The sequence below is a fragment of the Uncinocarpus reesii genome, genomic scaffold, assembly GCF_000003515.1.
Source record: "Uncinocarpus reesii 1704 scaffold_5 genomic scaffold, whole genome shotgun sequence".
Lineage (NCBI taxonomy): Eukaryota > Fungi > Ascomycota > Eurotiomycetes > Onygenales > Onygenaceae > Uncinocarpus > Uncinocarpus reesii.
The window spans coordinates 299,606-327,307 of record NW_003052496.1 but is presented as its reverse complement, the minus strand read 5'-3'; the positions used below and the strand labels follow the sequence as shown (position 1 = coordinate 327,307).

Below are 27,702 nucleotides of genomic sequence, written 5' to 3'. Positions count from 1 at the left end.
CCTTCTTTTTCGGCTGGAAGCCCTGGATTACAGCCCTAGTCGAAATTTATATGGAAAGCACGGACCCGATACTCTGTATACCCACTATCTTTTGTCACTTTCTTTTGTTACATTTATTTGATCCCTCATATATTATCTATCATTGGACTTTCTATACACCAGACATTGGCATGAATTGCATACCCAAACCAGTTGAAGATAACGGTGTCCAGCGGGCGAAATGGAGATGATAAGACGGTCGTTTTGGTTTTTTGGATATAGGCTTTTGACATTTCTCTTGGAATACCATGAGAATTGTGGAGTTTCGAATTCCTGGTGCAAGGTCACACAGTATACAAGAATTTTTGGTGTGCAACCGTCGTTTGTGAAGCCATCGACAATACTTCAATCATGTAAATGTTTTAAACATTGGTCTCCCTTCTCAGCTTGTGTAAGAAGGGTCGCATATATGCTTGATTCCGGCTTCGTGGTCGCAGTTCTGAGCTATTTACTAGCGCAACAACCATTGGAGGCCTGGGATGGGGTGTTCCAATTATGCCTTGACTGATCCTGGAGAACCCAGTTGGAATGGCCCACGGCTCTTGGGAACATTCAATACATCAGATACTTTATTTGAAGGTATGGCCCAATTGGCAAGTACACTTTGAGTTGTGATTGCAACCCCACTGTTCAACTAATGATAAATGCTCCAGCAGCTGCTACTCAAAGACATTTCCACTTACTCGGCACCGAATAGGGTGTAATGTTGATTTTGAAATCATCATATGCAGATTCTAGTTCAGCTTAGAGAGGAAATGAATTGCTTTCGGCTGGGTCCAGGATGGCTTGGGAGCCCGGAAAGCTATCGTAGTTACTTGCTTTCTGATCTAACTACAGAGTAACTCAAACTGCATATCTGGATTGTGTTGATACTTTGAAGATATCAACCTTGGGAATCCAAGAGTTCATGGAGTTGGAGCTACAGCTTAACTTAACTAACTAGTTAACCAAGTAGTTAGTTAAGTTATTCAGTTATTCAGTTAGCCGGTTAATTTAGTTAAATAACTAATAGTTAGTTAACTAGTTAATAGTTAGTTAAGTAACTACTCCGTACTCCATGCAGAGTACTCCGTTCGGAGTAGCTCCTCTGCACTCTCCTCAGCTGTTTCTCTTGTGCATCAACTATCATTCCACATGGAAACAACAATGCCATTCTTGATCTTTCCTGACAACTCTCCTTCTCAAGGGGACGGAACAACCTTGTACTTCTAAAGCTCAATGTTAGATGGCTATTTCGCTAACTTCAATTTTCCCAGCAACAGGTGGGCACCCTCACACACACAACCTGTCGTTTGCGATCAACCCAAAGAGCCATATCTACATTCCATTGCCCTATCCATACCTCCTCACCTCTCCTATTTACTGCTCCTTGCAACTCACCAGACATGGCCTCAATGGTAACTGGCTTATATCGCTTGCTCAAGGGGCGTTTCACTCCGCCTGTCGACCCAACGGCATCGCTTGAGAACAAAACCGTGCTCGTGACGGGCGGCAACTGCGGCCTCGGCCTTGAAGCAGTTATTAAATACGTCAATCTCGGGGCATCTACGGTAATACTAGGCTGTCGCAGTATCGAACGAGGAAACCAAGCGAAGTCAACCATCGAGATTCTCAGCGGCCGACAAGACATCGTGCAAGTATGGCAGTTGGACCTGAATAGCTATGATAGCGTGATTGCCTTCTCAGAACGGGTGAACAAGGAGCTTTCACAGTTGGATATCGTTCTGTTGAACGCAGGAGCTTTGAATCGGGAATATCTTCTCTCTCCAGAGGGATGGGAGCAGACCATCCAAGTCAACGCCCTATCAACCATCCTCCTAGCGCTCTTGCTTCTTCCAAAACTACGAGATAGTTGTACAGAAGAAGGACAGGCACATCTCACCTTTACTTCTAGCGGAACACACAAGTTCGTTAAACGCAGCGAACTTGTTAGCCCTGATAATAAGCCCATCCTCCAACATATCAACAGAGAAGCAAAGTATCACAGTTTATCCCAATACAGAACCTCCAAGATTTTGCTCGAATTTGCCGTTAAACGCATCGCGTTGATAACCCTTGAGGAAAGCGGGAAGCCCAGTGTCATCGTGAATTCTGCGTGTCCGGGACTTTGTACTACAAATCTGGAGAGGGACTACAAAACAAATTTTGTAGAGCGTTTTTTCGGTGCCATTTTCTATTTCATCGTTGGCAGGACAGCAGAGCAAGGTAGCCGGTCTTTAGTCAGCGCAACCTTGCTTGGAGAGGATTCGCACGGAAAATACTGGACGCACGATGCCTTTCCCGAGTAAGTTGACTTTTCTGATCTAGCGCCGCAAACATCGCTGATTGCCCCTTTATTTCCAGCCTGTCGCAATTTCTGGTGGCTACGGAGGAAGGCAAAAGGCTTCAAGAAAAGGCCTGGGAAGAAATCGTCGAGGAGTTGAAAATCCGATCTCCGCTCATAGAGGAGCTTGTTCGTGTGTTTTGAATTGACACCGGACTTCAGAAAGGTGGGATGTTTTGTGCATTGTCTCAAGCGCTGTCTGTTTGGCTATCATTACCAGTGGGATATCCTTATCTTTCCAGATTCGCAGGAAAGCCATCGTAGAAAGCATTGGGTCGATTCTCAAGCACACCAATATAGCCTTCTTTCTCTTCTCTTCTGCTTTGCTCATTGAGTCTTCAGCTCAGGCCCTTGTGTTGGTCGAAACGCGTTTTTGATGCCCAAAAACTGGAATAATTAGCCAGCAGAAGCCGGCGGTTAGAGTTGATGGAGCCCTTCATCCGTGGAGACAGTTGCTGCATTTCAAGGATTTCCGAATGCCTCACTGATCGTAATCACTCAAAAAACTTGCGCCGTTACCCTGCTGAGTCGACAAGGCATGGATTCTCGACTGGTCCAGCCAGAGGATAGTGTTTCGGTTCGACGTCCGTATACCTCTAGTCTGCAACAGACATATTTTTCTATTCGACTTGTCAATATATGATTGCAAGTCCGTTTTGTCGTTGCTGGGGTCTCGTGTTGCGCAATCAAAGGGCTGGAGCAGTCTAGATTCTGTTCAAACACGATGGACATGGCCCAAGGAATTTTGGGCATCTGTGGACAGATGCTATTCGGGCATTCATGGAGGATAGCAGGGCCCGAGCGCTCACCCGTCAAGAACATGAACTCGAAAAGAACTTGACATTATCTTGCGTCTGAGGCTGAAAAGGGCTGGGATTGTTCGATCCATCCTTGAAATATTTGCCTAAAGACGTTTAGCAATAGGCGTCCTCTGGGGAAGCGGGTTTTGCTAGAAAAATTTCTCACTGGAGTCTCGACAACCGCAAATCTAGGAAGGGCTACCTACAGCTGCGCAAGGTCTTCAGAGATGGGTAATGAAGTCGTTAACCCCAATGAGGGGGGAGAGCGAAGATCATATTTCTGTAGGTATCATATACCCGGATCCTTGAGCATCAAAACCAATGGGCAAAAATCTGACGAATTTGGAGGCGAGCAAGCGGTTGATATCCGGTTAGACATCAAAAGTGATGAGTCAACATATGTATCCATCAAAGACACCCTCGAGAGCATGTTTCCCCGTGGAAGTTGGACAAAAACATAGGACGAAGCCGCAATCTAATGCAACTCAGCAACATTTAGAAAGCGTCAGGGAATGGGATTGGATAACAACGCTGATCCAAAATGCAACGGCCGTGCTCTCCCCACGCGCGCATGCGGGAAGAGTGGCTCGAAGCAACCTTTTTCATCCTAGGGAGGCCCAGATTCTGCAGCTTGCTTTTTCTGACCTGCAGAACCCCGAAACACGGGAAGGCACCGCGGTATGGGGAAGCCACCGACCCCAGATCTAAAATCGCAAATCATAAAGCTTGTTGAAAAGTGATTTGTCTCTCCCGGCGGATGTGTCTCGGGTCCCGACTGATGGCAGCGATCCGTCCCTTCTGCGTTTCCAAAACTATCAGTCCACGATAAGAGGTCGAAGCGCGGTGCCACGATCCTCCAGATGGTTGCTGCAAGCACACTCGCTGGTTTCCGTGGGGTTCGAAAAGTGCCAGCAAATAGGAGGCTTGAGGACAGCGCAAAGCGCGGAGCTGCATGGCCTTATTCCCGTTTCAGTCATCCTTGGACGTTGCTCAACGCTATTCGATCGATGGACACATGTCCTTATCGACCCAACCATCAGGTAGACGCTCGGATCTCTGAACGAGCAGCACCACCAACTTCACGTCCCTGCAATGTACATCAAGCATAAGTGCATACGGAGTACGATATCCAGGAGTTGAACAAACGCCCTTTTCCGAGTCGCCACCCTCCCTCGCCTGGGTTTATTTAGCTGTCTGTACGGAGTAAAAAGAATCTGAGATCAGCACTGCCACTTGGCGGAGAATAGTTCGCCAAATTCGCCAAACTGTTGTAAACTGCTGCTGCATTTGGGCTTCCCCGAAGGCATGGGGTGGCTTTCAACAAATTAGGGGACAGGCTGTGGGTATGGTTCGCGGCCCAGGACTGTAAAACCCTCCAGCTCAGGAGATATACGTACGTTTCGCAACCCGTGCGAGAGGAGAAACTGCCAATTGATCCCGGCCTGCAGCCATGATCCATGCCCCTTCGCTGGAGCCTGGCGTGCAGTCTCCCGAGGTTGATGCACATCATAGCATCGCAAAACAAACCGACTTGAGATCTGACATCTCAATCAGACCCAACAGTCTGCACAGAGTTCGCCCATTCTCATTTGCCAAGTTTTACTCCATGGCCACCATCGAGGGAACAGTGAAGTCTGGAACAGGGGTTCAAGCGCCTTGGTGGAAACATGGACCTTCTTTTCGGATCTGTGGCTGTCCCATAAGCGATGACCCTTCCCAGTCCCAGTATGCAGCTATGAGGGGGGATCGAGCCGTGTATCCCTGGTTGGGATGCAAGTCAAGGATGTCGAATTTCAAAACGGCCACCTCCTCCTTGGCTGGTTGTTTTCGTTGGTTCCTATTCGACCAAAGGTGAATCTGTTTACGAGCCGCACTTCAAACTCTTCGTTGTAAAACCCTGGTTCAAGAGATCTTTCTGGCCTTGTCAAATTGAAGCCTTGTAGGTCATCGACTTTCTCCTGACAATTGGCATTCTCTCCGAGAAACTCGCCTTCACACAATCTGCTAACCCCTAACTAGGTGCATCTTGCTTTGCAGCCAAGCTGAAAAGGCGATGGAGGGTAGAGGGATGATCCGGGAGCCCTACGCGTCACTATGAATGTCAGCTAGGATCTTGTGGGGAGCCTTTTTGCACTCACCAGCTTCTTTGGCTTTCCTGCTTTGCTCGCCATGAGTAGATATATACGCCCACTTCTCCGGACATGACCAATTCGGGATTCGCGGTGGTGCTCCACGATATCAATTGGGAGTTGAGAGATTTGAACGTGACAATGATGGATAGCAACAGATTCTCCGTCCAACGACGCCAAGCAGGGCAGCCCCTAACTCAACCTCACCATTTCAACCTCGCTGCTTCGCCCTCGCCAAACGCCGTCAACTATCCGATCCCTAGCGCGCCTTCACCCCTGGGGTCTGATCTGGGGAATACTCCGACCCCTCCATCGTTCCAAACAGAGCTGAAGGTGGCCATTCCACGGCTACAGCGCCTAGGGTCAAAGCACTCCAGCCCTGGATCTGATCGCCAGCGTGTGAGCCATGCTTGCAGAATGTGTCGTCAACGGAAATCCAAGTGTGACGGCGTTCAACCGTCATGCGGCCGCTGCAGAGATCAGGAGATTGAGTGCCATTATGAAGCTGGAAAAAGGGAGATGTTGAAGCAGTGAGTCCACCACTTGTGCCCTCTCTCTAGCTGCGTCTAAACGGCGAGTCGACCCCAGTTGATCCTCCACATTTTGAATGTTGTCATGGGGGAAAGTTTGTTCGATTCATTTGGGCTGTTTGCATCCTCTTCTATTCTGTTGGCGCCCGCTGAGTGACTCCAATACCAGAAATGCCAGAACAATGGCTGCCAAGGTGGAGCGGTATGAGAGTCTTCTGAAGCAGCTGCTACCAGCACAAGACCTAAGCAGGCAGCAAGATATCCGGAATGCATTAGCAGAGGCAAGTGGCGAACTTCCCCCAGGATGTGAGCAAATGTTATGGACAGGGCTGGCGGCCCGGCGGTACCGATTGCGCCTCTGTGCTAACGCCCAAGATGGCTCTCTAGTTTCCTTCCACTGAGGAAGATCTTGCTTCGGCTGATGAGGCAATTGATGACGACAATTCTCTCTCGGCAATGACTTCTCTGAAATACGAAGACTACGCGCAACATAACGGTACAGGGCATATGGGCCCTGCCGGCTACGGACACATGGGGTGATTCTATCTGGATATAATTAATTTTTCCCTTTCTTCTTTCCCCTTTTTTTTTTTGGAAAACGCTGTAATGGTGAGGATGAATTGGTGGTATGCGTCCCTATAATTTGATACACGAATCTCTGTTCAACTCCATATGATGGTGAAAAACGTGTGAGGTTATGCCCTCAGTTCCGCTATCAGATATGCATGGATTTCCCAGTAAGCTAGTTATATATAATATCGCCTTATCCCTTTTTCCTAGGTGTCTACATAAGCTCCCTTTGCCCATCATGCTGGCGGCCACGGACGTTGTGAGATTTAGCAAGAGTCCTGCGGAATACGCTTTCTGAGCGCTTCACTTCTCCATTGGTAGTTGTTACCCCCGAGCCAGGGGGAAATTGGCAATCAAAGATGGATTTGGGAATTCAATCATGGTGTTGACAAACCATTCTAATCTGTCAGAAGAAAATCACTAAAACAGCTATGTTGGCACGACAAAATGCCATAAAGAACTGGGTGCTTCACAATATGACCGAGACAGGAAATTTATAAGGCCCGCCATAAAAACCTGTGGGAAAAGAAATAGACAGTGAGGCATGGAAATTTTGTGTATCATGGAGAAACCTCGCTCAATTACATATACAGGTTCCTTTGCTTGATTCATTCTCCGTCCGTATCGGTCTCCGTGTCAGTCGCGCTGGTATCATCATCAACATCGCCTTCTGTATCACTCTCATCGTCATCACTAGATTCGTCCTTAGCAGCCCGCTTTTTCTTGGGTGCCGGTGTTTGACCGGTTTTCAGAGCCTGCATTTGGCCAGCAAGTGAATCTGTGTTGAAAATTAGTATAATTGTGAACACCAATATTTGTTATAGGAATTAGCTGTTGCCTTACCTTCATCTGGCTCACTGATTTCATCTTCATCCGCCAATTGTGCCGCCTTTGTCAAATCTTCGACTTCAAGAACAATGTCTCTCGAGGTGTCAAATCCAATATAGCTATCGCAGAGAACGTAAAGGGTAAAGGGAAAGCTTCCAATTTGAGGTGGGGCCTGGAATTGCATCTTCAAAGTCTGCATATTGAAGGTAGGTTTGCCATTCTCATCAAAAATGGGCTTATCGAAGGTTGTGAATGTAAATGGAGGGACAGCCATTCTATCGGATTTGACATCTGCGAGGAAAATGTGCCACCGTGGCGAGTGATCACGCGCAAAGTAAGGGGCGTGGGCCAGTGGTGGTTGAACTTCATCTTGTTGCTTTTCGGCCTTGGGTTTTGCACCCTTGGGGCCCGGCTTCGAACCGGCATCTTCCTCGTCAGAATCAACATCCTCGAGATCAGCTTCATTAACTTCAGGCACATTAGAGTATCCTGGAGGGATGAAACGGCCTTTGACAACGAGTTGAACAAGACTACTGGGTGTGATGACCTTCTCTCCGACCACTTTGAAAAATGCCTTGGAGACTTCCAATGCTGGGATCTGCTTCGCAACAGACACTGCCGATTGGTATTGGCTTTCTGTGAGCAACCCACTGCCAACTGTGAGTTTCCTCCGTGATTCCGGAGACAACTTCATGTATCGTTGGATTGTCATGTGGTGCTTCGAGTGTTCTCCTTCAACATTTCGAGCTACGTGGGGAGTAAAATATGGTAATTGGAGTAGAGGCGATGAGCCGGGGGATATCGCTTGTATGAGGTGCTGTGCAGTCTGGAATGATCCGAGGATGGGTTGTAGGTTTCCGAACGAAAGAGAAATTGATGTGAATGCATCGTTGAGGGAAAGGGCAATGGGGGCAACTTCGTATTTTTCTGCGGGCTGTCAATAACGATATTCTTGATATCATATGAGGAACGCTTACCGGTATCGAGGACTGGATTCTCGAGATCAACCCTCCCGAGATATGCCCAGAGTAATGCTAGAACTTTCCTCCGCCTTTCGTCATCTAATTCACTCAATGCCTGGCGATCTTTCATAGATAGTCCGGCTGCAAGAGTACCATTTTTAGTTTCCGCCAAAATCTTGTTTTCTACCGTCGCCAACCCGGAATGAGCTTTTTCATCGTCGAGCATCTGGTTAAATTCCTCCCCGGTGCTGAGAGCGCTGATTATTCCACCATCAACTATGTCTGGTCTATATTCTCGGAAAATGTTTCCGGCGCTGGCGATAAGGACTTTATCTTTAGTATAGCGTTGGGAACCATACCACCATTTGCCTACGATGTATGGGAGCAGCACACCGAGCAAAAGGCCATAGACAAGGAGCACGTATTTGCCGTTTCCTTCCGTAACGATAAATTTGGGTAGGGCAATACCAATACTGAAGCTTTGCTTGCCGTCCGGGTGGCCATATTGGAGGTAGTTGTTTCGAATTTCTTCGTCGGTTAAAGCCTTGTAAGCCTTGGTCAACTCGACGAAACGCTCATTCAACATGTCTATCGTCTCATTTTTCGCAGGATCAGGTCTGATTTTGTCCGGGTGAAATTTCATCGAAAGTCGCTTGTAATGTCTGCTGATGGCCCTTTCATCTGCACTCTATAGGAACAAATTAACTTCAGCCGATGACCTTTGCGAAGACAAAAGGCAACTGATAACAGGAGAGACTAAGCTTACGCGTGAGATTCCCAATATGTCGTAGGGGTCCCATATTTTCGGTATCGCCCTCTGGGTGACGACAATCAGATATACCATATAAGCCATGATTGCGAAGCCCGCAACGACTGTAATCATGCGCTTTATCCGGCGCTCTTTGCGCAAAAGCTTCTGCTTTTGACCCCGAATAAGATCGGCATGTTGAGGCTTGAAATCGGACTGTATCCTCGGTGCGGAGGTTTCTAGGCCTGGAGCGGCGGAGAAGAATCAGCATACTGTGGAACCGGGACACGATATAGGCACAAAACGCGGCCCCCTAGAGCAAGATGGCATTACCTTTGACGGGTTTGAGGAGTGTGTAAGTGAGCGGGAGCGTCACAAGGCCAGTGAGCGTGAGGATGAAGAAGGGAAAGAATTGACCCTGAAATTAACGGTGTTTAGCAAAGTTGATTTCGTTGTATGGGAGTAGACGAGTTTCCCACCTGCTCATCATAAGTATAATCTCTCGAAGACATCGTTGCTGCGCGCGTGCGGCGAAAGCCCGCCTTCGTTTGAACTTATCACAGCTGGAGAAGCGTACGGGTGGCGGACATGGAGCAAAGAGGGTGCTCAATTAGACAAATCCAACCATCGAGTAGATTAATTCCAAGCAGTGAGAGTATGGAATCAAGAATAACTGCGTGAAGAGTAGTCGAGTAAACCCAAGACCATGAAGAAATCCCGTTTGCCGCGATATCAAGCATCTCATAGCACCGTGGCCTTTTCAGCACCGGAGGGTCCGAGTCGGGTTTAGCGCGGCAGGGTGCTGGTACAGGCTAAGCCTAATTCTACCTAGCACCATTGGCGCCTTACTCGATTCGGCTAAGTTTATGATCCGACGCAGATCGGCTAGCTTAGGTAATCATGCACTCCCAAAGCAGCATTTTCACGGGCGATCATCCAGCAGAGACAAAGGAGTTATCAGAACTTTTATACAAAATAACCGCCATATATCTATACAAGGAAGCACTGTTCCATCAAACAAAGGGAGTCTATTAAGAGTCATATACAGCATCAGGTCATATTTCTATATCTCAGCTTTTGTCCCTTCTTTTCCCCCAAGAATTTCACAAAACTTTTTGTCTATTTGAACAAAGCCGAACTCCTTACTTTTCTCTGCATTTTCGCGGATCGCCGTACCGTGGAGGAGGTATGTGGATGTTTGTCAGACAAGCCTTGACGGAGAGCTCAAGCGCCCGGGTGCAATCAAAGCACACTGGGTCGCGAGCACCACCCGTCGTATTAGGCGTTGTCCGTGGTAAGGAATGGTTGAAGTATTCCTAGTGCCGTCAACTCCATTCGATGAGGAGGTGGGCGTAAGGATCACGTAGAGACTAGTGGGATGAGGAGATAGAGGACCATTCCAGTGCAAACGTTTGTGTTCAAAGCGAGCGAGCTTGAAGACATGTCGGATTGCACCTTCATTGCTACAAGTCAGATACCTCATGCTAATCCACTGCTCTCGTGCCGACTATCGATGCAAATAGGTGTGTGGTTGTCGATGGTGGAGGGTATGTTCCGTAATGACTTAGTCGTGCACGCAACCGATGTAGTCAGTGGAGGTGCTGCCCAATCGCTTCACATTCGCACCAGCGGCTTGAGTTCATGTTCGCAGACTCTTGATATCGAATTGCATAATAACAATCAGTCCCGTTCGGTGGGATTTCGCGGTGATGAGTCCTTGCATAACAGCGTGGATGGAGGAGGGAGGAGAAACCCCGATTAAGAAAACCACCAAGGAGACGGTAGGTATGATTCACGTATCGATGTAATCCAATCCACCAAAGTATTCTAGCATGCGGTAACACAAATCAACATCATCGCCAGGTTCGCCTCCAAAAAGCCGGCACTGCTCAGCCTCCCATCTCGAGGCGGATAGATATTGCCGACGATCTCGGGTTTGCGATGTCAGGTACCGACTATGCCAGGTCGGGGCCGATGCTGGCTGGCAAACCTGTGTCGTATAGGAAGGAAACGAAGCAGCAACATAAGCGCCACCAGGATAGAGAGGTTGGGGCCCAGCAAGGTCGGGTGCATACTGAGGGCATCGTTTGGCGACGGCGTTGGTACGGTTTCTTGGACGATGACGGGTTCGACGGCGGTTGTGCTTTTGACCCATAGCTCTTTCGAATGGCAGTTAACGAATCGTCAAAAAGGCCGATGAGTAGTTAACTAGTGGCTGTCAAAGGTAAGTTGGGATATATCTCTTAACCCAAGCGACTCACGACCACCTTCCACCGAGCACAACCCCAAGAGCACAAGGGCCCTTTAAATGGGGAGATGCTGGGCAGAGAAGACAAACGACGAAGAGTCATTGTTGGGGATAATATATGCAAAAGCGCTGGAGCCTATCAGGTGAGTCACATCCCTGATTTCGGTGCCTGATGACCCAAAGCGGACGAGATGACGATCCAAAAGTCGGAATATCGCCAAACATTCGCTGTCGGAGGCCTGGCCTGATGACGAAACTGTGGGCTGATCCAATAAAGGGCCGGTCTCTGTGCAGCGTGGCAAGCCAGGCCCACTGCAGCCAGCGATATCCGGCCGAGCAGAATTTTCTGGCTGATCATCAGGAACGGGCGCCAGCATGGGAACACTTCCCGTGGCGCCTGGTGACTCATCAGCACGGTCAGTCGGTCCCGGTCACTGAGCAGCTTTGAATGAGAGAAGCTTTTCTTCTTTCCACAGAGCATCAAGCCTCAGACTGTGTGCCTGATGGCCGTCCGGCGGCAAACATGCTCTGTCGCGACCGGGATTGCTGCCAAGGTTCGCGTGAGGTGGTGATGCAGCCTGTTCTTGGCTTCTCGAAGTGATGCCATCGGGATCAAATTACGTCTGATACTCTCTGTACTGCTCAACAAATCATCTAAAACCCGACTGAGCAATCAAAAAATCCTTGCTACTAGCAGAATCGCCGTTCTATGCACGTAACCGGGCACCCTCCCCGATAATATCTAGCATCGCCCTCCCCTTTGGCGCGCTGGTCAGGTTCTCCCACCCGTCCCTCGTAACCAGGACGTCATCTTCAATCCGAACACCGCCCACCGGAATATACTCGGCCACCAGCTGCATGTCGATGTATTTCGACAACGGTTTCTGCTTTGCGTCGTCGAGCGCCAGGCGCGAAAAGTATATCCCAGGTTCCACCGTCACGACCATGCCAGCTCTCAGGTGTGGAGCCGAGAGTGTACAGGGCGCCCGGCAACCACGCAGCGGCAGACCCTGGTATTCCTGTTCTTCAAGCGCCATGAGCGATCTCCCTGACACATCATGAACCTCCAATCCCACATGATGGCCCAGTCCGTGAGGGAAAAAGACAAGCGACGCGCCTGATTTCAGAATCTCTGCTATGGAACCGCCTCTGAAAATGCCTAGCCGGAGCAACTCCTCAATTGCAATCTTATGTGCAAGAATATGGAGGTCCAGATATCTGACCCCTTCGCTGATACGCTTGATACATTCCTCCTGCATCCGTTGCACCACCGAATACACGCTGAAGGCCTCTGCACTAGGCCAGCGCGGTTGCATCGGAAACGTCCGAGTCACGTCACTCGCATAGCAGTTCCATTCAGCGCCGGCATCCAGGCAGACAAGCTGGCGGCCCTTGAGTGGCTCGTCGTTCCTAGTATAGTGAAGGACAGCGGCGTTCTCACCAGAGGCAGCTATGATTTCATACGATTGGTTCTTCGCCCCAAGCGAAACGCATGAGTCCAAGAACTTTCCTTGGATTTCAGCTTCGTTTCGCATGCCGGATATGTTCCGGAGGATTTCGGTGTGGGCAGACGTCGAAATCTCATTAGCACGTCTGATGAGGCCGATTTCGTGTCCATCCTTAATTTCCCGGCATGTGTCCATTGCCGGGATGAGGTCCTCATGGTTAAATTTCAGGTAAGGGAAAGGCACAACTGGCTTCTGGTTGTCGTGGATCACATATATGACGGATCCAATGGCGCGCCTGCTCGCCCAGTCGAGAATATCCTGCTCGAGAGTACTACGATACTTTGCTTGGTCGATATTGTATCTATCAAAATAAAGTAAGATTTTTCTCAACATTTGAACCATTAAAATATGAAAAGAAGTAAAAAAGAACCTTACCTTTCCCGAGCCTCTGCCAGTCCAAGCGTTGGGCCCATCCAAATTGCTCGCCTAAGGTCGAAATCAGGGACATAGAGCGTCAAAGTATCGGATGTAATATCGTAGGTAAGATAACAGTCAGGCTCAGCAACACCTGACATGTAGAAAAAGTATCGTCTCTGCCGAAAGGGCCGTCCCTGGTCGGAATCCTCCAGGGGACGGGTCTGCTGGCCCATCAGGTATATCAGGCCATCTCTGGCTCCAAGTTGCGCTGCAACCCTGCGCGCATGTTGTTTGGCTGGTTCACAAGCTGGTCAGCGGGAATTCTCGGGGGTATTACACCGAATCTTTTTGTTTTAAAAACCTTTGCGAACAACTAACCGGGATATTTATCCAATGTTGTCCCCCGTGTTTGGATGGAAATGGAATACGTATGGCCGCGAGTGTCATCCTCCAGAGATGCGTTGCCACTCATCTCTATCCAGGGCTGGGCAAATTTGTGGCTTCTCAAAGGATCCAGATATATGGTATGTGAGCCCGCTGATAATGTAGATTTTGCTAGAACAACAGCTATGATGCTCTCTTGTAGTTTGCAACGCCAGGATGTAATATGCAAGAGTTTGGTCGTCTCGTCTCCCAAGCACTTAACTAAGTAGCGTCCTGCACTCGCCGCTTTAGTGAACAAGTCTAAGGCACACCTATTACTTTTGTCCATGGGAATCATGGGATAGAATAGATAAAACAGTGTCATGCTTAGTCCAGCTGGAGGAATGCTTAATGGGTAACTTCATAGATTTCTTGAGAAACTACTAACGAAATCCCATACATTCTTCACCTACGTTTTGCCCAAGTTTCCTACTTCACTTCGCTAGTTAGGTATTCTATGTAATTGCAGATAAACTTTGAATGAACGGACAAGAGCTTGGTGAACACATACAACACCAAATGACTTTACCAGTCAATGTGTACTCAAGTATCATACCATACTAAATCATAATAATCATAGCCCATACTCACAAAACTTGGCTAAAGAAGTAGTTAAACATTATCTAACGCTCCCAAAGCAAGACAACGTGTTTGTCGCCTAGGGCACCAGAACATTTGAACCATGCTTTGTTTAGCTAGTAGAATAAAAAGCCCAAGATAGCCTTATTCAAATAAAAACCGATTCTCCAGAAAGGGGAGCGTAGAATTCACATCCTAACGAAAGTGCTTGGGCTCCGTCTCGCAGCTCTTCCAGAATTTGGTCCCTGGGGCAGACGTCGTCCATAAGTGATTCTTTAACATGAATGATAAACACTCGGAAGCCTTGTAACGATGTGGCTTGGTGTTGGGTAGGAGTAGCTTCATCAACGTTCATCCGTTCGGACTCGGCTTCGGAGGGGCCTACATGGATTGCCTTTTTGGCCTCATGATAATCACCAATGCTTTTTGCCCTTGATTTCCCGGATGAACCTGGAGTTTCTTCCCGGGTTTTCGACGACTTACGGGGTCTTAAGGATTTTGGGCTGAGAGGTTGTTCCGGAGTCTCTAAAGGCAAGCCGGGAACGGATGCTCGTTTTCGTTTTCGAGATTCAAATGCCGCTTGTAGCGGCTTTTGGCAATCCAGCACCTTGCTCGCTAGCACTAATAATTCCTTCAATAGATGGCGCGGACAGAGATGTCCATAGAGGTACTCATCCTCGGTTGAATCAGGATAAGAGCATTCGATGAAAATCGCACGAAGGATGCCGGAAGCTATTTTTTGGGCGGCAGAATCCCATATTCCAGCATTTCGAGGCTCTATAGAAATCGAATCTGGTTCGACATCACCAAAAATGAGGATCTCGGCGCCTGTCGATTCATCCCGGATAAAAAAAGCGGAGCTCTCCACTGGTGCTAAAGATGGGTCTTTACTATTGCCCCCGTGATGAGCAGGAGAGAATGTCCTGGACAGAGATGAGCTGAGCTCAGAATCCAAGGTTAAGGACTTCACACTGACCTTATGTCTGATGCATCTATTGATACTCGCCGGGATGGAAGTAAGATGGACTCGAAAACCGCGCTTTCTGCTCGATGATGTTTCCCAGTTTCTGGGTTGTACCGTTGCTTGCACGTACCATGGCTGACGGCCATACATTTTGTAACCAGGCCTTCGCAGACTTTGACGTAGCCCTTCGCGTCTCCACGACCCAATCTCATATTCCCACCGTCTACCAGCCGTTGATACGTTATCATTCCCGCTCCACCATCTTCATCAGAGAGATTTGGCCATGTGAGATCGTTGAAAACATGATTCTTAAGCGCTGCGATAGTTGACGGCAGCGCAGCGACAGTCTTAGGCCCAGACTGAAATTCAACAGCGGGTGTATTCATCGCCAAACCAGCAACATGGTCGAGATGGGCATGAGTAATAAGGATAGAGGAAACGATCTCCCGAAATACGTAAGCGGCATTCGCCCGGGCAGAGAGATTTGGGAGGTCAAGACCAAAAAAAGGCCCGCCGGTGACTATGGCCTTTTCGGTTTTCGTTTTGTCGTCTCGCTCGGTGGTCACATAACGATCGAGGACTCGTGCAATGCCTGACATCAGCACGCCCGCGTCGACAGCCACGACAGAATTCTTGCTCCAATTCGTGGCTGTGGACCGCACAAGAAGGCCAGTAACATTATCTTCGATTGGTCCGCCTGACGCGCCCTATGCAGAGACAATATGGTCAGCATCAATCGATACTGCTGCGTGTAAAACGAGAGTATACACATATTCAAGCATCGGCAGTTGCTCCTTCACGCCATAGCTCAAAGAAATCTGAGTCATACCAGTGTGATAACCTGAAATGCGCCGTCGTCTCGGCTGCTGGGCCGCTCCGCGGCCTTGCCGCCTTCAGCGGCACGACGAGGCATCAGGAGCAGGGTTTCCGTAAAGAATCCAGATCAAGAGGCCCGCTTAGTGCGATTGATCTATTCTCATGGTCTGTATTCTGAAGTGCAGTTTCGTTGAATCGCGCATCCGGCTGTCTCATTCCACCTGGCACCAACCAATGCAATCACAGAGTCTAACAACAATGGCACGTGTTGCATATGCAGCAGTGTCGAGAAGGCCGTAGTCTGTAGCACAATAAAGAAAGGAAGGGCCTTGCAATGCGAGGAAGCAGTCAGCACACTGTCTGCACTGTCCCTGCAGGTTGGATGTTGGGCTTGTCCAAGGGAAACAATGAGGTGAGGAGTAGAAAGTAAGGTGCAACTGCGTAAATAGAATCTGTAGCCGATCATTGCATAATAGTTAGTTGAAATGTGTAACGCATCGCAAGACCTCTGGGACTGTTGGCATGTTGCTTTTGTCTGATAGAATAGCTAGCTGGGAGACTCACCTTCACCTCTTCCTCAATCCAGAGAGGACTCTACTTCATTCAGAATGCAAAAGGCATCATGCCTAGTTGAATTATCTGATACAAGTCCTTAAGATCAGCTTCCCCAGCAAACACAAGTTCCTATAGTTAGTTACCTGACGGGCTACCGTTGGAGAGACATGAGCCAAAAAGCAAGGAAGTCAAACAAAATGCCACCAGTAGATGGCGAGAGACTGTATTCTGGCCATTAATAATAACTAGTCAGTGATATCCTGCAGCTAGTTAGTTCACGAAGCCACAGATATTTAGGCTAACTAGCACATCGCGTGATCGCTCAAATGTCCATAAAAAATTCACAGCCTGCTGTGCCTGCACACATCAACCAGGATTGCAACCAGCCCTATCTTTGAGAACTGAGCTGGTTCCGATGGCGCGAAACAACAGGTGGAGCATGGGCCTTGCTCGAATTGGCTGACTAGGGATGTGCGGCGTCTGCAGCTAGGACTTCGCCGACAGGAGCCCAAGGACACTTCAGTACTAGCGAGTCTCGGTGATAAGGCCGGTAACTCGCGGCCAAAGGGTCATTTTGCATCGGCCTGTGGCATTTGTGGAATGAGTCCATGGCTGCAAGATGAGGGGGCCTCTTCGACCTTTGGATTTTGACCCGTAGAGATGGAGTCCTTTTGCAAAACAACCGATATTGGAATTGTTATGTCTGTACGTTGGTGCTATCACTACTATGGAGTTCGCCCACACGATATCAAGAAGATCTGTACAAGATAATGAATGTTTTAAAGGCAAACTCCCATCCCATAGCCATCAACTAAATACCTCCACATAACGCCTGTAACAATCGCCAGGATGCTATCAACACAGCGAGCGGCTGTTCCTTGAAAGGAGCAGCATATGACACGAACACCGCATCGCACGATTGGGAACCAAAGATATTCCTACAAAAGGAGGGTCGTAACATCGTCTGAGGCGCAAAGCCACCAAGGAACACAAGAATGAGCTCAAAAGGCATCATTACCTCCTCGGGTAACCGATAAACGCCACCACACTGAATGATCGCTAAGACATGTAAAAGCAAAGATGGGGAATATAGGTATACTGCAGCGGGTGATCGACGTCTAAATACTTCGAAACGCTTGATAAGAATAAAAGGAAACGGTATTGGGTGAAAAAGCTGGGCTCTTTATTGGCGCGGCCTAGGACTACTCGACACGGCGGCATCATAGGAGGGTATTGGAGGATCGTTCGGATCGGGGTGAATGTCAATTCTTGCATCGCCGGGCTGGCCGTTAGGGGGGGTCGTGGTGGGGCTTGAATACTTGGGGGGTGGCTGGTCCAAGGTCATAGAGGCATGTACTGCATCGCTATCATCGCCTTCTCTCATTTGAGAGGACCCAGACGTTCCCTCACCAGCGCTTTGCTGCGATGATACGTGCTGAAGAGGGGCAAGGGATATATCGGTAGGACACCGAACAGGATCCCCCTGGCCGGGTCTGACCGTACCGCTTCGAGATCGCGAATGGGATGACTCCCACCATTGCGGAGTTTGTGCGCTTTCACGGCCAGTCTCAAGAAGGATGCTTCCTTGCTCGCTGCCATATGGAGGAGGAGGAGCCAGACTTCCGGTCATAGGCGCTAAGCCCCATTTCTTCACGTTAGCCTCGATGAAAACAAAGCCCAGCTGGCCAAAGTTCACATGAACCGTGCAAGGTCCGTTGGCTCCAACTGTCGGGAAGAAGTTTTGAGATTTCAGCCCATGGGCCACATCGTCCAGCTTCTTTCCGTTACGAGTGAAAAAAACCGTGCCACTTCGCGGGCGATATCCGACACCGATGACATCGCCTTGGACGAATTCCGGTCCGTAGGGGGTGGGGTTGAACGGCTGATTATAGCGGCGATGTCCCGTCGATTGATATGAGATGGAGGTTTTGTGGAAGCCTGGCGAGGGGCAAAGTTAGCGACTAGCTGAACCACAACAGGAGAGAGTCGGGCATACCGGGTAGTCGGAATAAGGGATATGGTTTTGTTGTCATGCCTATGCTAATCAAGCTCGTTTCAGGCTTATCGTATATTTTGGCCTCCCAGTAGTAAACTTCGTTCTGTTTCGGCACTGGCAAATTACTTTGGACGCTGCATTCCGAGTCGAAGAACTCGATCTCAGTTCGCGCTTCAACAAAGCAGTTGGCAATTTCTAGTTCTGGTTCAAACTCCCATGCGGAAACGCCCTTTTCTTGAATCGCTAGAAATTGTGATAGAGAGATATCGGTCTGCGATGACTCAGGAGGGTTTGCTTGGATGAAGGCTGCGGGATTATCGAGATACAGATTAGGAATAGGCCAAGATTTGCGCAATGAGCATGATCATAGCATACCTTTAGCTCTCATATATTCAGCGTGCTGAAGCTCATCCATCGACTCCAAGGCCTCAGCCTCTTCCCTCGCAAAGGCCTGTTCATCATCGTATTCACCGGGTCGTCCAATTCGGTCGAGGATAATACGGCCACGCCGAGTATATCTGAAAAAGAAAAACACCGCAAGGACGACGACTGCGATGCCCGCCGAGCCAAAGGCAGAAAGGATCCCGATCAAGATTCCCTTGCCCGTCGAACCGACGTTGCCACCAAAAGGAGCCATGTTGTTCCTCCCGCTCGCGCTCATCTGCGACGACTGATACCCATGACGTGGAAGCGCCGATAAATGTGGAAAGGCGTCGGGCTGACGGTAGATGGGATTCTGGGGCGATGGGGTATGCGTGGTGTGAATGGGCGGCGTTGTAACTGGGGTGAAGACGGGGTTACGATCGAGCATTGTTCATCCTGGAATCATGCGAGTCCAACGCAGTGCAAAGAAGGAAGACCAGCTCCAGTCGAGAAGGGCGCGTCGAGGAACACAATCTTGACGACCAAAGAGAAGCACAGCTAAGAATGAAGGTGAAGTCGAGGTTGGATGAGACAAGCGTCAGGCTGGAGTGTCAAGACTTGGAACCGGCGTCATGCTGCGGGTTTGGCGTCTGGGTGGGGGATGTGACTAAGAGAAAGTCACTTGGCAGCAAAGGGAACAAGACGGACAATAAACACCACGCCGTCAACCGACAGAATCAAGTGGTTTCTCGACATTAATCAATGGGCTCCTTGCTCATCTAGTTAGCTCAGATGGACATCGTGACCGCCCTTTATGAAAGCACTTGTTGGCACGCCCTCGATGCTACCTACTCCTCACGCGCTGCCTGCTGCGGTCGATGCCAGGGTCTGAAACGGCTTGGACAACGCCGCCCAGAGAACTGGTCAACCCGCTGCTCCGTACTCCGTACAGCCCCCAATTTCTCAATTTTGCGATTGACCCGATTATGGACTCCCCCGTACGGAGTAATAGGAACAAACAATGGGCCGGTTCTTGTCAAAGAGTGCTGGGTTTTGAGGCCGCCCCCATCAGTGCACACTCGATCTCTACATAACTCGCTAACTACGGAGTAGTTATTAGTTAGTTAACTAACTAATTCCGAGCTGGTGCGGTGTAACGGCCAGGCAGGCCACAAAACGTGCGTCACTCTATGGCGCTATTCTAGAAGACTCCGCCTCTGGAGTCAACTACAGTCTACCAGGAGCCAAAGAACCTCGAGTTGCTCTTTGTGCTGGAGTCTGGAGATGTTCTATTTAAAGATCGTTAACAATGTTCCCTGCCAGACGACCCGCCCCGACAGCTAGGTTAGCTTCCAACGCGACAGGAGAGGAACTCCAGTATCGCCAACTTCTCACTAGACATGTTGTCCAGTTGATCACTTCTCTGGGTCTGGAAAGAGGCGCTTTGATATAGTTAGCTGCCCAGCCTCTTCATTTCAACTCTTCCATTCTGGCTTCACACTTTTTCAGCTTATCTATGCATTAGACCTCGAGACGTATGGCATCCGTTTGAATGGATGCGATGACCGACAGCTCTATGGAAAATTTCACTACATGAGTCCATCCTAGGGTTCCCTGTCGAGCAGTACTTGATAGTAAGATGCTCCCTCCAGGACCGCAACGGCCAACAGTTATAACGCCATTGATAGCGCATCTGGGTCTAGGACTCTCCGTTCTCCCACTCTCAGTAGTGTCGTTCTTTGGCTCCATCATTCCTTGCTGCAAGCCGCCTTCCTCCTGATCATCTTCCTGTCAATGGAAGGGTCACAAGGGAACTTAATAGCAAAGAAATCTCCCAAGTGCTCCAACCGTGGCGCCCTATCGAATTACACCATGGCCACTCGGATAGTTATCAACAGCTCGAATAGCTTCATTATTTTACGTACACGCTATAGAGAGCGCGGTGACGAAAAGCCGCAGAAATGGGTCGAAGAAGAAGACGAAGACGATGGATTTGAAGAAGATAGCTTGTGGTGGCGCATCCTTAGCAAAGGGGAGATGGGGCGCGCATTTGTATCCTACAAGTGACGGATGAGCACAAGGGTCCTCCAAATCTAGGAAATTGTCAATAGTAATGATATGGCTTGCATTTTCACAATCACACCGGCAAATATATAACTACACGCAAAGCAGGGTATAAACCAACGGAAAAGGCGGATCACCCACCACTTCATCGAGCATTAATTACCGCCATTCGTCCTCGCCAGACTGATCGCATCAATCCACCTCCCTCCATTTTTCGCGGACGGTGCCCTCAAGCCTTTGTTGACCACAACAGCTGCTTCCTCACCATTTTCAGCACCATTGCTGACCGTGACATCCTCATCTATATCTAACACCCCTTCGCCATCACGTCCCCACTCAATCAAAGCCCACTCGCTACCCCATTCGCTCATCCCCATAATCCCCACAGGCATCTTGCTGTCCTCGACGTAGCCCATAGGGCAGGAGATGGCCGGGCAGCCGGAGAAGTTAGCCAAGTAGACATATTCCATCGTGCGCAAGGAAGTATTAACATCGCTAATACCGTGCGATAGGTCAGATTCTCCGCCAATCTGCCATCCTGGAATCGGTAAAGTGGGCGTTGCAATGATCATTCCTGGATGCTTTTTGAATAAGAATGAAAGATGTGCCATCAGTAAGGCGCGAAGCTTCTGGGCGACCAAAAAGTCCTTTGATGTGACCTGGGAATTTGAACATGAGATGAGCACCTTGTTAGGAGCAGTGAGATGAGAAAGCTGTTCCTTTGAAATGCCAGAAGCGATTTCGGAGAGAATGGTGAGTGCATGCGCCTTTTGACCTTGCGGAATGCAGGGGATTGTGATATCGACGATTTCATAGCCTTGTTGGGTGCGATAGTACTCGATTGCTCGATTGAAAAGAGAAAGGACAGCCGGTTCAGATCGCTTAATCCAGTCTTGATAGATCCCAATGACTTTTGGACGGTCACTGACGGCGATAGCGGATGCTGGATCCGGGAACGCGGAGGATGTGACATGATCCGGATCTGGACTTGACATTATATGGTATGCCATCTCGAGGTCGTCTAGACTGCTCGCCATAGGCCCGAGAACGCCAGTTGTTGTGGCAAGTGCACAGGTTGGGGCTCCCGAAACACGGCCATGCGTTGATTTCAAGCCATATATTCCACAAAAACTTGATGGGATGCGAATTGAGCCACCACCGTCGGCCCCAAGAGCAATGGGGACTATTCCGGCACCAACAGCGTAACCAGAACCGCCTGAAGAGCCGCCCGTGTAATAATTCGGATTGTGAGGGTTTTTAGGAGTTCCCACGTTCGGGTTATTATTCGAAGTATCTGCATAGTCCCCTTGTAAGCCACCACAGGTCGAAGTTCCCGCGAACAGAGTATTAAGAAAACAGGTCACTCACCAAGTCCCAATTCATGCATGGTCGTTTTCCCAATCACAATCGCACCAGCCTCTTCCCACTTCTTCACACACCAAGATGTCTTTCCAGATTTGCAAGTAAAATCTAATTTGGTTCCTGACGTGCATTTATATCCGGCTATATCCACCTCATCCTTCACAGCGACGGGAACCCCATCCATCGGTCCCAGAGGGGTTCCATTCTTGTATCTCGCTGTCGAAGCGTCCGCCGCTGCACGAATTAAATCAACCTGTGATTGCAAGAATGCAACAGAATGTTCACCGGGCGGCGAGGTATCACGACGGATCAATGGAAGCAACGAGTCCACTACAGCCCGAGGGGTAAGCTCCCCAGACTGGTACAGCGCACGATAATCAGCCGCAGTGTAGTAATCCCCCCGGCGTTTGGTGCTTCCGGAAACTGGGCTTGGTACAGTATGCGCTGTGTAATTCTTGGCCGGGAAGACCGTTGGATCGAATCGCGGCTCATAGTCATCTAATTCCTTTATCGTATGCAGAACGTCGAAGCCAGCGTTTTTCCAGAGGATGCTCTGAAGAAGGCCGGAGGACTGAACCCTAGGGGATTCATCGTTAGAATCGAATCCTGATTAGGAAAAAAACCTCCAGTGCGAAGGGTGCTTACAGTGAGGCTCCTATTTGGAGCAACCGACCCCGAAGCACAGGGTTGGACGTAGCTTCATTCTTGTATGGGACGGTCGGACCTTCGACGGCTGTCGGGTACTGACAAAATTGACGTTCAGTAGCGTCGTTCGCCATAGTTGAGCTCGAAGTGCCGTTTTGCTTGAGAATAACACAAGAGATTCATGCAAAATAACCGACTCCAATTGTGTTGAAATCGGCGTTGATATATATAGCTTTGGGTGAAGCTCCGAATTGGGTTTCGCATGTGAAAGGAGAGCTGGGAGTGGCTTGGCATCGGTTAACTAGTTAGCCATCACAGCTCAATGGAATATGGAACAACACTGGGATTGAGATCACTTGTTTACTGTGTTTGGAGCAGGAGAGAGAGAAACTGTTTGTGTCTAAGGTTTTGCTATCTAATTGCGCCTCCATCCATCTAGAACCCATCGCCTGTACGAATTAGGAAACGGAAGAGCGCCTAATTGAAGGCCTCATCGCCTCATATCTTCAACTTCACATTCCAGTAATCCAAGGCCAACGATATGGCCGTCAACAATGCCGCATACCCAATTAGAATACAAATGGCTATTTCCTTACTCGCATCCAGGGTATTCACTCCCAGATTCACTGCCCCCGTGAGAAGGTTCGCAATCAGGAAGATAGTGAGGCCGTTCTTATTGAACGCTCTCAAGATTCTGCTAGTAGCGAAGTCACTGCGCTCAGCTTCAGTTTTGCGATCGCCGGCCTTGTAGACCAATGGAAAAAATAAAGATTCTAATATCCAAAAGAGAAACAGCTGAAAATTGTTAAAGGCAATCACCCAGAGGACATATGGCATGTTTGCAAGCCGTCGAGAAACTGGAATACTCGCTCCAAGGCCAAAGACATGATGGGAATTAAACATGAACAGGACCGTCCAGATTGATGTCCAAGTTGCCATTCGAATTAAGCCCTTCTTCTGAGAATCGGGGGATTTGGATGGCTGAGTTTCGCGCGGAATGATGCGCAATCCAGTCGCTCGGCCGGAGAGAAAGATGGCCAGATATCCGATGAAAGAAAATATTCCTTCACGGTTCTTTGAAAGGAGAGACGGCCCTCTCGGAGAAACCAAGATATACTCTTTCAGCGTTGTTGACTCCAGCAAAACTTGATATGCAACGCTGACAACAAGGGAGAGGACTTCGTAAGATGGAATAATCGTGGTGAGCGCATGGAACAGCTCCACAAACGGCGGTAAAAAAGCCAGAGTAAAGAAGAAATTCCAATGCACACCATACTCCGTAACATGTTCCGCATAGTCCAGCTCCTTCACACTGAATAGTCGAACGAAGCCTAGAATAAACAAAGGAATCGAATGGCGTACGGAAGCAAGTAATCGTCGCGGCAACGTTCCCGCCGACCGGTCTCGAGATTTGAGGATCGAACGCGCCGATACTACTCCTCCGGAGAAAACAAACGATCCGACGCCCAGATCCATCAGCGACGTCCCCCAATTCTCAACCTTTGCAAATCTCCGTGGAAATACGCGAAAATCAACGGCCAGAATAGAAAGGCACGTCACCACCATCATTCCGCCGCGGTATACGGTGAGGAACGGCCGTACGGGAAACGGGTCAAGCTCGCTCGTGGAAGCGCCATGTGGAGATGCGGACACGACTTGCGGTGGTGGTTTCGCCTTCTGAGGTGGTTGGTTTCGCTTCCGTCCCAAGAGGATGAATATGGCGGGTGTGACGAGAAGAATGTTTAGGAGAATCGGCGCGGTAGAGTAGAGAGTAGTCGCGAAAAGGATGGCGAGGACATTGAGAAGGAAATCGGTGACGAGGGCGGGTACCTGGTAGGGAGAGAAGAAAGACCGCCGGGACTGGAGGGCAGACCAGAGCAGCACGGCGGACTGGGAGGCTCGTAGCCAGTGCCATCAGCCTTTCACCGCCACTCATTGCAAGGAATTGTAGGTGAGTCGATAATTACCTGTGCCACAAATATCACGGCATTGATCTCCCAGATATCACCCCCTCCAAGGTTGGAGACGAACTCTTCCTTGCGAGCTTTGTAGCTCTTGGTCATGTTGATAATCGTCTTGGTTGCGTAAAAACAGCAAACTCAAGGCAGATGGAATGAGCATGCTTTGGAGATGATAGACAATAACAGGTCATTGAATTATTCAAGGCATCTCTTCGGTTGTTGAGCTGGCTGGAAATCAGCAAAGTTGTCCTTTTCAGAGATTTGTTCGCCTGCAGGTTTGGGGTCGGGACCACCTCAAACCCAGCAACCATGTACATGCATAACTCACGGCCAGATCTGGCTTTTCAGACTTTCTTATAACCCTCTAGCTACTGAGTGAAATTATGATACGGCTCCAAGGCCAACTACACAAAAGTTTGGGATATTAGATCATCATTACATTCATAAGTACATGCCGAGTACATAATAAGTATAGACATCACCGACATTACAACAAAGGAAATAATTATAGTAGAGTACAAAGAGTGACGTGGGGCACTTATAAAGAGTGTCAGTATACATATCGTAGAGAAAAAAAAAATCCTCGTTCCAGTTAGGACTTTTGTCAGTGTCTCAGAAACGAATGTTGGCTAGTAGAGGGATTAGCACACCCAATACTTGTAAGTCCCCCGAAGTACGGGATCACCAAGAGGGGCGCATATGGTTTTATTCGCGCCTAATTTGGGTCGGCCATGTGTTCGAAAGGGTTGAGGCTTTGGGGTCGGGTCATCATCCATGAAATGAACCTTTTTTTTGGGTGCAATTTCAACTACCCGTGGACGCGAAGGTGAGCTCGACGTCGAACGCGACGTCGAGCGGGGTGGCGAGCGGGTTGGAGAGCGGGTTGGAGAGTGGGCTGGAGAGCGGGTTGGAGAGTGGGCTGGAGAGCGGGCTGGAGAGCGGGCTGGAGAGCGGGGTGGAGAGCGCGGTGGCTCATGTGGATGCGAGTTGTCGTCGCGAGGAGTTATAGTTATGTGTGGGTGGCTTTTTGGGGCGGCCACCCGCTCCTTAGGTTCTATGATGATATGTGGCCGTCGCTGTTCTTTCGTGGCTGCTTTGCGCGAGTCCGGCGCTATAGTTACGTGTTGCCGTCGCGGCCCAGAAGGCCGACCAACCGGGTCACTATCGGGGCGCGGGGAGGGAGTTCGAGACTCTCGTCGAGCCGGAGAGGGTTTAGCACTGGGGGGTTTGACAGGAATGAATATGCTCGATACCGGTGGCGGCGATGAAGGACCCCGCGGAGGACGGGGTGCGGGAGCTAGAGAGGAAGCGGAAGAGGAAGATGAAGATGAAGATGAAGATGAAGATGAAGACGAGGACGAGGACGACGAGGAGGAATGGGAGCGAGAATGGGAACGAGAAGGAGAAGAAAAAGGAGAAGAAGGAGAAGGGGAAGGGGAAGGGGAACCGGATGAGGATGAAGATGAAGATGAAGATGAAGATGATGAAGATGAGGACGATGAAGACGATAAAGTCGAAGATGAGGATTGCGAAGGGACGTGTCGCCTTCTTTTATCCAACGGCACATAGTCACTCGAAAAGCCACCGTTCGGATAATACAACGGTGATCGAAGCCTTTTCCCTTGTTGGTCAGAGGTTGGACGATCTTTTGGGGTCCGCACAAAAGCTTTTCGGCTTCTACCACGACCGTCTCTAGTAACGACTCCGATTGATGAGCCCAGAATAGGTATTTCCGTATGTTTTTTAAATAACCTCTTAGGAAGTACACCGTCCGACGGCTCGATAGGTGGTGGCATATCTGGAATCTTGCACTTTGGGTCAAAACCGGGAGGGATAAGCGAATCTCGGTTTTGATAAAGAGAGCTTAAGGAAAAACTCTTTTCTCCGCCGATACCATTTGGTGAAATCTTGATGTCATCTAAGCGGGAGGAAGAACTTTGCGGTTCGAATAGCTTGGGTCGGAACATGCGAGGCGATTCGCTATCCCTGCCGTGACCGAATGGTAATCCAAGGCAGTTTCGGCAGCGGTGGAGCTCCTTTTGGAAAGGCATAGAGAAGATGGTGTGGATAACGGTGCTTTCGAGTCAGGACTAAAAACGAGATTGATTCCAAGGGGATATGGAAGCTGGATCAAGGATCAAAAGAGACAAATCAATAGAAGTTTGAATTGAGCAATAACTGTAGTCTGAACTTTCTCGAGGGAGAGGATGTTTGCCCTTTTTTAACTTGACAGGCGCATTGAAGTTCATTGCGAACTTCAATAGTGAAAGACAGACACAGACTCTCCAGTTTCCCCAGAAAATATAACCTAGGGAGTTTGGAAACGCTGAGAACCTATGGATTTGAGCCCCAAGGCAATCCACGGCGATTGTTGATACAACTAAAAGTGAGAATAAGCGCGGTACTTTTTGAAGCTGAGATCAACCCCGTTTATGCAATGAGGATGGAGTAAGGTGTATTCAGTTCATAGGATTTGAGCACACCTTTCACGTCGAAACACTCTAGCTCGACGTCCCGTCCAGGTATCCTCGCGAGCGTGGCTGAGCTTCAAAATAGAAACGCGCTCAGACTCGATCAGATATATGCACCAAGGAAAGACTTTACCAGAGCGTCGGGAAGCCATAGATACATTGCCTGGCTCTTTGCTCCATCCAATAATGACCGGAGGAGCTTTTGGCTGAAGAGAATGCAGAAACGCGATGCATCCTTCAGGCAGGATGGTTGGCAGAGAGCGCACGAAATGGAAACCCCGCATTTCTCTGTCGTTTCAAGAAGCATTCATTTTTAGAACGGAGGAGAGTATATACCCGCGCACTGGCAGTAGACTGTTTCAACATTGCTGGCTCTGGGGTTGGAACCTCGTCGCTTGTTGGATGCGTGAGGTTTCGAATTTCCTAATCGGTTCGCGCTGGGAGCAGGGGGGCTAGTCCCC

General features: G+C 49.2%; 9 protein-coding genes across 9 annotated transcripts; 3 read left to right on the top strand and 6 right to left on the bottom strand.

Moving 5' to 3' along the window:
* Positions 1–1,424: 1,424 nt before the first annotated feature.
* Positions 1,425–2,506, top strand: UREG_07127 (uncharacterized protein; the record flags this gene model as incomplete). The annotated part of the gene is made up of 2 exons (XM_002582308.1): positions 1,425–2,323; positions 2,383–2,506. The coding sequence occupies 2 exons, from the start codon at positions 1,425–1,427 to the stop codon at positions 2,504–2,506; spliced, it is 1,023 nt and encodes a 340-aa protein (XP_002582354.1).
* Positions 2,507–5,363: 2,857 nt separating this feature from the next.
* On the top strand, positions 5,364–6,361 carry UREG_07126 (uncharacterized protein; the record flags this gene model as incomplete). The annotated part of the gene is made up of 3 exons (XM_002582307.1): positions 5,364–5,821; positions 5,991–6,207; positions 6,248–6,361. The coding sequence occupies 3 exons, from the start codon at positions 5,364–5,366 to the stop codon at positions 6,359–6,361; spliced, it is 789 nt and encodes a 262-aa protein (XP_002582353.1).
* Positions 6,362–6,999: 638 nt separating this feature from the next.
* UREG_07125 (uncharacterized protein) lies at positions 7,000–9,441 on the bottom strand (the record flags this gene model as incomplete). Its single annotated transcript, XM_002582306.1, has 6 exons — positions 7,000–7,169; positions 7,235–8,146; positions 8,197–8,869; positions 8,948–9,174; positions 9,263–9,347; positions 9,409–9,441. The coding sequence occupies 6 exons, from the start codon at positions 9,439–9,441 to the stop codon at positions 7,000–7,002; spliced, it is 2,100 nt and encodes a 699-aa protein (XP_002582352.1).
* A 929-nt stretch (positions 9,442–10,370) lies between these two features.
* On the top strand, positions 10,371–11,086 carry UREG_07124 (uncharacterized protein; the record flags this gene model as incomplete). Its single annotated transcript, XM_002582305.1, has 3 exons — positions 10,371–10,476; positions 10,519–10,622; positions 10,793–11,086. 3 exons carry the CDS (start codon positions 10,371–10,373, stop codon positions 11,084–11,086), a joined length of 504 nt encoding a protein of 167 aa, XP_002582351.1.
* A 798-nt stretch (positions 11,087–11,884) lies between these two features.
* Positions 11,885–13,200, bottom strand: UREG_07123 (uncharacterized protein; the record flags this gene model as incomplete). The annotated part of the gene is made up of 2 exons (XM_002582304.1): positions 11,885–12,986; positions 13,061–13,200. The coding sequence occupies 2 exons, from the start codon at positions 13,198–13,200 to the stop codon at positions 11,885–11,887; spliced, it is 1,242 nt and encodes a 413-aa protein (XP_002582350.1).
* A 992-nt stretch (positions 13,201–14,192) lies between these two features.
* On the bottom strand, positions 14,193–15,921 carry UREG_07122 (uncharacterized protein; the record flags this gene model as incomplete). Its single annotated transcript, XM_002582303.1, has 3 exons — positions 14,193–14,934; positions 15,021–15,715; positions 15,838–15,921. 3 exons carry the CDS (start codon positions 15,919–15,921, stop codon positions 14,193–14,195), a joined length of 1,521 nt encoding a protein of 506 aa, XP_002582349.1.
* Positions 15,922–17,562: 1,641 nt separating this feature from the next.
* Positions 17,563–19,186, bottom strand: UREG_07121 (uncharacterized protein; the record flags this gene model as incomplete). The annotated part of the gene is made up of 3 exons (XM_002582302.1): positions 17,563–18,317; positions 18,376–18,570; positions 18,751–19,186. 3 exons carry the CDS (start codon positions 19,184–19,186, stop codon positions 17,563–17,565), a joined length of 1,386 nt encoding a protein of 461 aa, XP_002582348.1.
* A 1,771-nt stretch (positions 19,187–20,957) lies between these two features.
* UREG_07120 (uncharacterized protein) lies at positions 20,958–22,943 on the bottom strand (the record flags this gene model as incomplete). The annotated part of the gene is made up of 3 exons (XM_002582301.1): positions 20,958–22,096; positions 22,171–22,742; positions 22,810–22,943. The coding sequence occupies 3 exons, from the start codon at positions 22,941–22,943 to the stop codon at positions 20,958–20,960; spliced, it is 1,845 nt and encodes a 614-aa protein (XP_002582347.1).
* A 364-nt stretch (positions 22,944–23,307) lies between these two features.
* UREG_07119 (GPI-anchored wall transfer protein 1) lies at positions 23,308–26,821 on the bottom strand (the record flags this gene model as incomplete). Its single annotated transcript, XM_002582300.1, has 3 exons — positions 23,308–24,699; positions 24,777–24,884; positions 25,421–26,821. The coding sequence occupies 3 exons, from the start codon at positions 26,819–26,821 to the stop codon at positions 23,308–23,310; spliced, it is 2,901 nt and encodes a 966-aa protein (XP_002582346.1).
* Between the last annotated feature and the right edge of the window lie 881 nt (positions 26,822–27,702).